This window comes from Erythrolamprus reginae, chromosome 1 (assembly GCF_031021105.1).
Source record: "Erythrolamprus reginae isolate rEryReg1 chromosome 1, rEryReg1.hap1, whole genome shotgun sequence".
Taxonomy (NCBI): domain Eukaryota; kingdom Metazoa; phylum Chordata; class Lepidosauria; order Squamata; family Dipsadidae; genus Erythrolamprus; species Erythrolamprus reginae.
In genome coordinates, this window is record NC_091950.1 from 425,574,562 (window position 1) to 425,585,793 (window position 11,232).

At 50.3% G+C, this 11,232-nt stretch overlaps 1 protein-coding gene across 1 annotated transcript; it reads left to right on the forward strand.

Moving 5' to 3' along the window:
* The first annotated feature begins 1,335 nt into the window (after positions 1-1,335).
* PROCA1 (protein interacting with cyclin A1) lies at positions 1,336-10,958 on the forward strand. The gene is made up of 4 exons (XM_070735506.1): positions 1,336-1,660; positions 5,881-6,013; positions 8,908-9,042; positions 9,843-10,958. Exons 1-4 carry the CDS (start codon positions 1,384-1,386, stop codon positions 10,507-10,509), a joined length of 1,212 nt encoding a protein of 403 aa, XP_070591607.1. The 5' UTR covers positions 1,336-1,383; the 3' UTR covers positions 10,510-10,958.
* The last annotated feature ends 274 nt before the right edge of the window (positions 10,959-11,232 follow it).

The following is an 11,232-nucleotide window of genomic DNA, read 5'->3' on the forward strand; positions in this document are numbered from 1 at the left end:
GAGTTTTATTTCTTTTATTTATAGTTTGTGCTGGAAGGGACCCTGTGGGTCATCTAGTCCAACCTCCTGCTGGTGCAGGAGACCCTATACAGTATACCCTCCCAGACATAGGGCAGTCCAGTCTCCAGTGTTTGGGCATTCACCACCTCTGAGGTCAGGCCATTCCACTGGTAGATTGCTCTCACCATCAGAAAATTCCTCCTTGTTTAATAATGATAATGATAACAACAACAACAATAACAACAACAACAACTGAATTAGAAGGGACCTTGGAGGTCTTCTAGTCCAACCTCCTGCTTAGGCAGGAAACCCTACACTACTCCAGACAGATGGTTGTCCAACATTTGCTTAAAAACTTCCAGTGTTGGAGCATTCACAACTTCTGGAGGCAAGCTGTTCCACTGGTTAAATGTTCTAACTGTCAGGAAATTTCTCCTTAGTTCTAATTTGCTTCTCTCCTTATTTAGTTTCCACCCATTGCTTCTTGTTCTGCCCTCAGGGGCTTTGGAGAATAGCTTGACTCCCTCTTCTTTGTGGCAACCGCTGAGATATTGGAAGGCTGTTCTCGTGTCTCCCCTGGTCCTTCTCTTCATTAAACTAGACATAAACCCAGTTCCTGCAACTGTTCTTCATACGTTTTAGCCTCCAGTCCAATTTCCAGGTTGAATCTCTCCTTGGTCAGCCTCCATCTGCTCCTTGTCTGACCCTCTGGTGCCTTGGAAAACATTGTGACCCCCTCCTCACTGGGGCAGCCCCACAAGTATTGGGAGACTGCTACCCTGTCTCCTCTGGTGCTTCTCTTCACTAGACTGTCCGTGCCCAGCCCCTGCAACCTTTCCTCCTTATATTTTAGTTTCTAGTCTCTTTATCATCCTGTTTGCCCCTTCTGCACTTTTTCTAGAGTTTCAATGGGTTTTTGTGTAGTGTGGAGCCCATAATTGAATGCGCTACTCCAGGGGTGGTCCAACTAGGGCTTGACAGAGTGGTATTAGTCCTGGATTGCACCCTTAGTCCTGGATTGCATCCCTCTGTTGATGCAGCTCAAGACTGCGTTGGCTTTTTTAGCCGCCGCTGCACAAGTTGATTCATGGGGCTGTAAACAGGTAAACTGCAGCTGCACCTGGAGGCTCCATGGACGCGGCCAACTCTCCTTGTGAAAGTCTTTCCCTGGCCGCTCCGCCTTTGCCGCCCCATGGAAAGGCCGCCCAGCGAGCCCCCAGCTTCGGGACGGCCCCCACGGGAGGGGCAGGGAGGGGGCGACTGCTCTTCCCCCCGCCCCCCTGGAATCAGGCCACCACTGACCGGGCTTAAAAGGCGGCGGGGCTCGCGGGCGCTGTTTCTGCGCGGTGGTGCTGAAGGAGGAGCGCCCGGCGGTCGCGCACCATGGGCCTGGGAGTGGCGGCGGTGGTGGCGGCGGCGGCGATGCTGCTGGCGATGGTCGGAGCCGGACTGACCCCTTGCGCGCTGGACAGCCGGGGCAGCGTCGGGGGGCTCTGCGCGGAGGCCGGATCGGAGGCTCGGGCGTTGCGCGGCGGGGCCGCCTTGGCGCGGGATGCGGGAGTCTCGGCCGGGGGTCTTCGGCGAGCCAAGCGGGGCTTCACCTATCCGGGGACCCTCTGGTGCGGCGCCGGGAACATCGCGGAGAACTACGAGCAGCTGGGTAGGTGAAGGCGCCCGACAGGGATCCCCGGTCGATTGGTCAGGTCCTGCAGCCTCTTGTGGCCGGGAGTTCCATCGGGAGACGTCCAGGGAAGTGATGGCTGCGAGATGAGGCGGTGGGCGCGGGCCAGGCTTTCCAGGAGGAAGGGGGAAAGAGTGCAGGGCCAGCGGTGGGCAGGGGAGCTGCCTGGAAAACCGTCCGCTCTCCTCCCCACCCTCCCCCTCCCCTTCCCCAGCAGTGTAAAGTCCAGCCGGGGGTCTTAATTCATTATTTTATTACTTATTAAATTAATTTATATGCCGCCCAACTCCCGAAGGCAGCTGGTGAGAAGGGAGCCGTCTTGGGAGTGGAGGGGAATGGAGACAAGGAACTGGAGGGACAAGCAACCTGGATTTTTAAAAATTATTATTATTAATTTTTTTATTTTTAAATGCACAATACAAAAACTAAAATCAAAAACAGATATAAACACGTTCAAAGAAAGAGGGGAAAAAAGAAAAGAAAATACATAACGGAAGAAAAATAAAAGGCATTTTAGAATTGCAAAAATAAAATAAATAACAATTGGAGAGATATTTGCTCTCTCCTTTCTTTATTTTGTTTTATAAATTTACAATATAATAATATTCAAACTTGCAGATTACCATATTTATATTTTCACGCTTACCTAAAATGTATATATTTCTTAATATCAAACCAAATGCTTTTCCCTATCATTATTCATTTCAAAGTTATAGCAAAAACGTGGTTTTTTTATTGTTATATGTTTTTGCAACCTGGAATTTTTGTCCTTCTAACTGCCAAAAATGCTCCGTGGCCAAAGGATTGTTTTTTTAAAAATGTTAGGGTCTAGATTCATTTTAGGTTTTGGGATTCTGACATGCCTCGTCTTTGTACAGTATTTTGTATTTGTCTTGTTGTGAGAAGTCGCCCCGAGTCTACGGAGAGGGGTGGCATACAAATCCAATAAATAAATAAATACTGGTAAATAAATAAGCCCAAATAATAAATGAATTAATTCTCTGACTCCCAGGAAGGGCAAAGGGCGGCCAGAATTGGGGAAGTTCTCAGAAGTGGCAAAATTGTCGGCTGTGGGACTTTGTGCTGTCAGGGGGGGGGGGGCAATTAAACTCTGATTTTGAGTTTTGCTGCTTAGGTAGGTTTGGTTATTACATAAAAGCTGGAGTGGCACAGGGGTTAAAGTGCAGCCCGGAAGGCTACTTGAGCTAAGTGCCAGCTGTAGTTCAGCAGTTCAAATCTCACCACCAACTCCAGGTTGACTCAGCCTTCCCTCCTTCCCAGGGGTGGTCAAATAAGGACCCAGATTGTTGGGGGCAAGAGGCTGGTTCTGTAGAGGGGGGCTGGAAAAGCACCAGGAAGAGGCACATAAATGCTATTGCTATGGTCCTTGCTTCCTTGCTTCCTCTGAGCCTTCCATCCTTCCCAGGGGGGTCAAATGAGGACCCAGATTGTGTTCTGTCTGGGTCCCCCCAGACACCAACACCAACCAAAAAGAGTATCCAGACACACTGGTAAAAAGCAAAGGCAGTTTATGTACTGGAAAGCAAACACAGGTAACAAAAACTGTTCTTACAGACAGGAACACGATGAAGCTTCACAGAGGTTTCACGAAGGCCAGGCAATAAAACAGGATTCTTGCTGGCAAAAACAACACTGGAGATAATAAAACCCACGCCTCCCCCAAGTCTTCCAGCCTTCTAGGCCACAAGCCAAGATCAGAGACGCCAAGAATCGAAGCAAGGTCACAGGACTCCCAGTTGATAACTCTCCATGAGACTGTAAGGGCGGGCCTGCCTTTTCAACCCTGCCGAGGAGAACCACACCCAAACCCAGCTGTTGCCAATTCAGGGATGGAAATGCCTTTCTAATTGGCCCCTTCTTTGAGCTGCACGTCTCTGCCTCATGTCTATTATAGCCTGTGCGTCTTCATCCAATGAATCCAGGCTACTAGCTGGGGAGAGGCTCCCCCCGGGGGTCTCAGGCTGCTCTCCCTCCTCCTCTTCCTGACGTTCCTCTCCCCCATCTGCCTGGTCCTCCCCCTCCTGGTCACTGTCCTCCTCCTCTGGGCATGGATCCGGCAGAGCTCCAGCCGGTCCCTGAGGAGCCTCAGGCTGAATCACAACAGATTGTGGGGGGCAAGAGGCTGATTCTGGAAACCGCTCAGAGGGGGCTGGAAAAAAACACTGGAAAGTGGCACATAGGTCTGAAGGCTTTAATGCTATAAGTGGCTACGACAGGGAGTTCTCAACCTATGGCCGCAATTGAGCCTGAAACTTACCCTGCTAAGTGGGACGTTTGTTAAGTGACTTTTGCCCCATTTTGAAAACTTTTCTTGCCCCTGTTCGTTAAGTGAATCGCCCCAATGGTTAAACTAGCCAAAGGGTCGCAAAGTGAATCTGGCTTCCGGCTTTCCCAAAAGGGGTTCTTTGCTACTGTCTTAAAAGTGAGTCAGTTGCCAAATATCCAAATGTCAATCACGTGGCCAAAGGGGATGCTGAGATGGTCAGGGGACACAATCTGAGGTCAGTTGCGGGAAAGATCAGAAGCAACGTGAGAAAATATTATTTTACTGAAAGAGTAGTAGATCCTTGGAACAAACTTCCAGTAGATGTGGTTGGTAGATCCACAGGAACTGAATTGAAACCTGCCTGGGATAAACATCTATCCATCCTAAGATAAAATACAGGACACAGTATAAGGGCAGACTAGATGGACCAGGAGGTCTTTTTCTGCCGTCAATCTTCTGTGTTTCTGTGGTTTTATCGGTGTGAAAAAATGGTCATTTTTTTCAGTGCCGTTGTAATTTCCATCATTAAGGACTGACTGTAAATACACTGCTCAAAAAAATAAAGGGAACCCTCAAAGAACACATCACAGTCACTCATGAAATATTCTCATTGAATCCTTTGTTCTGTACAAAGTTGAAAGTGGTGACAACATGTGAAATTGATTGTCAATCCATGTTGCTTCCTAAGTCCCCCCCCCCCGAGGCTCGACTACTGTCACGCTCTCTACATGGGGCTACCTTTGAAAAGTGTTCAGAATTTTCAGATCGTGCAGAATGCGGCCGCGAGAGCAATCGTGGCCTTTCCCAGAGATGCCCATGTGACACCAACACTCCGCAGTCTACATTGGTTGCCGATCAGTTTCTGGTCACAATTCAAAGTGTTGGTTATGACCTATAAAGCCCTTCATGGCATCGGACCAGAATACCTTTGGGACCGCCTTCTGCCAAAGAAGTTGGCCTTCTCCGGGTCCCGTTAATTAAACAATGTCATCTGGCAGGACCAAGGGGAAGAGCCTTCTCTGTGGCGGCCCCGACCCTCGAATCAACTCCCCCCAGATATTCGTATTGCCCCCACCCTCCTTGCCTTCCGCAAGATGTTAAAGAGACATTTATGCCGCCAGGCATGGGGGGACTAATCCTCTCCCCATCTTTCTGACTCTTTCTGAATGTTTTTTTAGTAATAATGGGTTTTTAAATTAGTTTTAATATTGGATTTGTATCATATTGTATTTTGTTGCTGTTATAATAATATAATTATAATAATTTATTAGATTTGTATGCTGCCCCTCTCCGAAGACTCAGAGCAACTCACAACAGCAACAAAATACAATATGATATAATAATAATAATAATAATAATAATTATTATTATTATTATTATTATTATTATTATTATTATTATGTGGACAGTTTGATTTCACAGAAGTTTGATTGACTTTGAATTATATTGTGTTGTTTAAGGGTTCTCTTTATTGTTTTGAGCAGTGTATTATGTGAAAGTAAAGATCTGAAGTTGTATCTTATGACTTTTTCTTCTTGTACCAAAAAGAGTAGGAAATGCTCATCTTTTCTTTCTCCTGCACTCTTCCCTCTTCTTCTTCTCCTCTTCTTCTCCTTATTTTTATTTTTATTTTTACATTTTACATTTTATAATAACAACAGAGTTGGAAGGGGCCTTGGAGGTCCTCTAGTCCAACCCCCTCCTTGGGCAGGAAACCCTCCACTACTTCAGACAGATGGTTACCCAACATCTGCTTAAAAACGTCCTGTGTTTATTTATTTTGATAAATGAAATGTCACCACCAAGGAGGGAGCTGTCGGGGCAGGTGGGCATTGTGGCCAGGAGGGGGGAGGCGTCCTGGGGGCGGCTTCCCCTCCTCTAACCCCTCCCCCTCACTGCCCCCCCCTTGCAGGAGAGCACCAGGAAACGGACAGGTGTTGCCGGGAACACGACCACTGCCAGCACCTCATCCACCCCTTCACCTATAAGTATGGGCACCGGAACCTGCGCTGGCACACCATCAGCCACTGCGATTGCGACAGGAGGTGAGGAGGGGGCCACAGGCAGGCAGGGAGGGGGGGGCGATTCCCCCCCCCAAAAAAACATGGCTATGAATGTTACTTGCCCTTTTATTATCTTTTAGTTCCCCCATCTACGGGTTGCTCACTTTTAGTGTTGTGATGACTATTATTCCTCTGTTGTTTGGCAAGTGGACAAATTCCTTGTGGGTGTAAATACACTTGGCCAAATAAAGTGTTGCATCACATTGTACAGGATTTTGTTCTGTTCTGTTCTAATTTTATTCTATTCTATATTCAATTCTATTCCACTCCACTCTGAATTCTATTCTATTCTCAATTTTATTATTTTTTCAATGTTATTATCTTCTCAATTCTATTCTCTCAATTCTATTCTTTCTTTCTCTCAATTCTCTTTTATTTTCTCTCTTAATTCTTTCTGCCTCTCTTCTCTGTTTTCTTAATTCTGTTTCTTCTCCCCTCTTCCCCACTCCACTATTTCATTATCTTCTGAAGTCTATTCTCTTATCTCTCCCGTCCTTAATCCTCCCCCTCCTTCCCCTCCCTCTTGACTCAGCAGGCAGGGCTGGCTAAAGGAAAGAGGTCTGGACGCACCCCCACTATGACCATGGCAACCACACCAAACCCCCCATCCTTTCACCCTCCGAGGGGCTTTTCCTGGGACAGTGTGTACCCTTGGGGTCCTCTGGGGCCTCCCATCCTAACAGCCAGATCCAATGCTGTTGGTTTGGGAGCTCAGGCATGAACTGCATGGTGGGAATAGAACAGAACAGAATTTTAAATTGGCCAAGTGGGGATTGCGCCCACGAGGGAATTTATGTCATTGGTGCACATGCTCTCAGTGCACATGAAAGAAGAGATACGTGGGTCATGAATCATGACATAATGATAGTCTGGGGTGCAAATAAGCAATGCCATCATATTGGGGTGGAGGGGGGGCCTTGAAGCTGGCTTTGGTCTCTGACCCAGTGCTAAGTGCAGGGCGAAGGGGGCTTTTGTCAGCCCTGAGGGTGGTGGGGTGCTTCCCCCCCTTCAGCTCAACCATGGTTTATCCCAGTGAAGGGCTACCAAAATTTTCACTACCCCCCTGTGGGTGTGGCTTATGCATTTTCTTTCAACATCTTTCATGCAAATTGGGGGCTCTGGGGTGGAGCTCCATTTTTGCTACCCACTGCGTTCCCCCTCCCCAATCGAGGCAGCAGCCCACCCCTGGTTTAGCCCGTGACCTGGTTTCACATGATTCATGAAAACCTGGTCAGCCATCAAGCAGGATTCCAGGTGTCTTGGGAGCATATTCTAGGGTTGGGGGTCCCATACGTCCCCCCAGCTCTTCTGCAGGTTGCAAAGGTGGTTTTAGGAGTGGGTGGGTTTGGGGCAAGCGGATCATCCCTCTTTGCTCGCAGCATGGGAACTGAGATCCTGGCCAAAACAGGGCTTGCACAATAAGCCACCAATGGTGGTTGAACGTGGCTGTCTCTGCAGGGGGCCTGATTTCAGCTGTGCTCCTTGGCCTGGATCAGTCTGAGGCAGAGGTCACTTAACCCCCCCCCTTGGACATCAGGCCCCAATCCAGCCCCAGACGGCATGCCTGGGAGGATCCTGGCCACACTCCCAAGGCCGCCAATCAAAGGGCAGGTGAGGTGACTCCAAAGCCCCTCCACACGCTCAGCTCTGTCAGTCACAAGGACCAATCTCAAGGGAGGGGCTAGTAAGCCAGGCCCAGTTTAAAACTTGGGCCACTTTGAAGACCTGTGGACTTCAACTCCCAGAATTCCCCAGTTGTGAAGTCCACAAGACTTTAAAGGGGCACACACACCCTTGCTGTGAAATGCTCCAATTTGCAGGTCTACTTTGGACTAAATAAAAAAATATTTATTTATTTATTTATTGTTTGTTGTTTGTTTGTTTGATTGATTGATCAATCAATTTATATGCCGTCCCTCTCCGAAGACTGGAGGCGGTTTACAATATATAATAAAATACAATGGCAAAACCAATTAATTAAACTAGATAATTAACCTAAAATCCCCAATATTTTAAAAATCAATTGTACACATTCAGACCTCAGCCATGCATAACATTCATCGGCCGGGAGGGGGGGCAGAGAACTAATTGCCCCAAGCCTGGTGGCCTAGATGAGTCTTCAGACTCCTGCAGAAGGCGATGAGGGTGGGGGCAGTGCGAATCTCTGGGGGGGGGGAGCTGATTCCAGAGGGCCGGGCCCCCCACAGAGAAGGCTCTTCCCCTACGCCCCGCCAGGCGACATTGTCTAGGTGACGGGACCTGGAGAAGGCCGACTCTGTGGGACCTAATTGGCCTCTGGGATTCGTGCGGCAGAAGATGGTTCTGAAGGCATTCTGGTCCGATGCCATGTAGGGCTCTGTAGGTCATTTCCAACACTTTGAATTGTGTCCGGAAACCGACTGGCAGCCAGTGCAGGCCACAGAGTGCTGGGGAAACATGGGCCTATGTTGGGAGGCCCAAGACCACTCACGCAGCTGCATTCTGCGCGATTTGCAGCTTCCGAGCGCTCTTCAAGGGCAGCCCCATGGAGAGAGCATGGCAGTAGTTGAACCGCGAGGTCGTGAGGGCATGAGTGAACTGTGAGTAGAGACTCCTGGTCCAGATGGGGCCAGAGAGCATAGAAATATGCTAGTTTATAGAAATATGAAGTGGATTCAATAGATTATGTCTTTTTAATAGAATATAAATTCAATAAATATTGTGTAAAAAAAAATATGAAGCAACCCCCCCCCCTCCTTCCCAAGCCTGAACCCCCCCTGCCAATCTGCTCTCTGAACGGAGGCTTTTGCCGGGAGGCCTCGGGAGCGTGGGAATCGCAGAGTCCATTCCAAGACAAGACCCCCAACGCACCCCCCCCTCTTCTGGGTCTCTTCCAGGCTGAAAAACTGTTTGAGTGCCATCAACAACACCGCTTCCCGCGTGGTGGGACAGGCCTTCTTCAACATCATCCAGGTGCCATGTTTTGAGCTGGTCTACCAGGAATCCTGCGTGCAATCCTACCTCTACGTCTGGTGAGTGGGGCTGCCTGTTGCCATTCCCACTTACAAGCCCCAGCTTCCGAAACTATAACCAGAAAAGGCAGGGAGAAGCCTCCGTGGGGCCTCTCTAGGAATCTCTTGGGAGGAAACAGGGCCGGAAAAGGTGGGAAGAAGCCTCCATGGGGCTTCTCTAGGAATATCCTGGGAGGAAACAGGGCCAGAAAAAGAAGGGAGAAGCCTCCGTGGGGCCTCTAGGAATCTCCTGGGAGGAAACAGGGCTGGAAAAGGTGGAGAGAAGCCTCCTTGGGACCTCTCTAGGAATCTCCTGGGAGGAAACAGGGCCAGAAAAGGTGGGGAGAAGCCTCCGTGGGGCCTCTAGGAATCTCCTGGGAGGAAACAAGGCCGGAAAAGGTGGGGAAAAGCCTCCGTGGGGCCTCTCCAGGAATCTCCTGGGAGAAAACAGGGACGGAAAAGGCAGGGAGAAGCCTCCGTGGGGCCTCTCCAGGAATCTCCTGGGAGAAAACAGGGACGGAAAAGGCAGGGAGAAGCCTCCGTGGGGCCTCTCTAGGGATCTCCTGGGAGGAAACAGGGCCTCCACCCTCCCCGTGGTTTCCCCAATCGCATGCCTTATTTGCTTTTACATTGATTCCTATGGGAAAAGTTGCTTCTTCTTACAAACTTTTTTACTTAAGAACCTGGTCACAGAACGAATTAAGTTCATAAGTAGAAGCACCACTGTATGTAGGGCATTATAAATAAATGTTTTTTATTATTATTATTATTATTATTATTATTATTATTATAGCCTACGTGTTATTGATATTCCTCCCCAGGTGCAAGAACTACAGTCGGATGCCCATCGCAGTCCTGAAAGACCCGGTGATGTTTGACTACGGCGGAGAGCTGATTGACGCCCTCGCGACCCACCAGCCCCCACCGGCCTCTTCCACCACCAGCAGCACTCTGTCCCCCAAGACCCCCTTCCGTCCCTGGACTGCCAGCCCCGCCAGGCTGAGCCCCTTGCCCCCAAAGCTCCGGAAGGGCCAAGGGAAGAAGGGCAGAGGACGAGGGCGGAAGGGGAAGGGGGCGAAGAAGCCGAAGGGGGGGAAAGGCCCCTGGGACAAGGCGGGGGCCCCCACCGGCCACCAGCACCCAGCTGGGGAGGGAGCCCCCCGGAAGCAGCTGGCTGTGCAGGACCTGGGGAAGGGGGAGGCCCAGGCCCCACAGGGGCCCCCCGAAATGGGGCAGGGGGACCCTTTCAATGCCGTCTTGAGTGACGAGCCCAGCCAAGGGGGCAGCGAGCTGGAGGCGGCTGGGTTGCCTGAGAGCATGCAGAAGGCCCCCCAAAACAGCCCCCCCTCTGGGGTGAGGAAGAGGAGGAGGAGGAGGAAGAGGAGGAGGAAGCTGCAGGAGGCGGAGGAGGCGGAGGAAGGCTCACCGAGACACCCCAAGCACTCCGTGGCCGGCAGAGACTCGGAAGAGCCAGCGGGGGCAGCGTAAGGGGGCAGCAAAAGGACATTTGGACTTTTCTGGGGATTCCCCCCCCCCCACTGAAAATGTTTCCTTCCCATCCAAGCAGCTTCTTCAGTTCATGGGGGAAAGTTTCTTTCCTTCTTTCTTTCTTTCTTTCCTTCCTCTTATCTTCCTTCCATTCCTCCCCCTCCCTCCCTCATTCCTTCTCTTCCTTCCTTTTCTTCTCCCTTCCTTCCTTCTCTCCCTCCCTCCCTCCCTCCTTCCTCTTTCTCCCTTTACCTTGCTTACATTTTGGGGGGGAAAGCCCCTTTGGGACGACCCTGAGGCCTGGTGGAAGATCTCCATAGACGGGAGAAGTGAACGGGGCCTTGGAGATCTTCTAGTCCAACCCCCGGCTGGAGCGGAAGGCCCGATGCACAAGACCAGACCTGCCAGGTTGGCCTCCAGGGAGAAGGAATAAAAGCTGGTTAACTTTGCACTGGGAGCCTCCATCCAGTCTCTTGGTTTGCAGGATCTCTTTCGCCTGGTGTGTGTGTTGTCCTCTGTAGAGGTCAGTGGGCCAGCTGGGTCAGACCCCCACTCCAGCTTCTCAGCCCACTCAAGGCTCACTCTGGCCCCCAACAGACCCCACAAGGCCTGGGAGTTGCCTGGGGGGGCGGTTGGGTCTGGGCAGGGTGAGATAACTGCTCCCTTTCCTCCCCAGTCTTGTCAGAAAGCTAATTTGGGGGGTGGAATGAGGTAGCCCAAGGG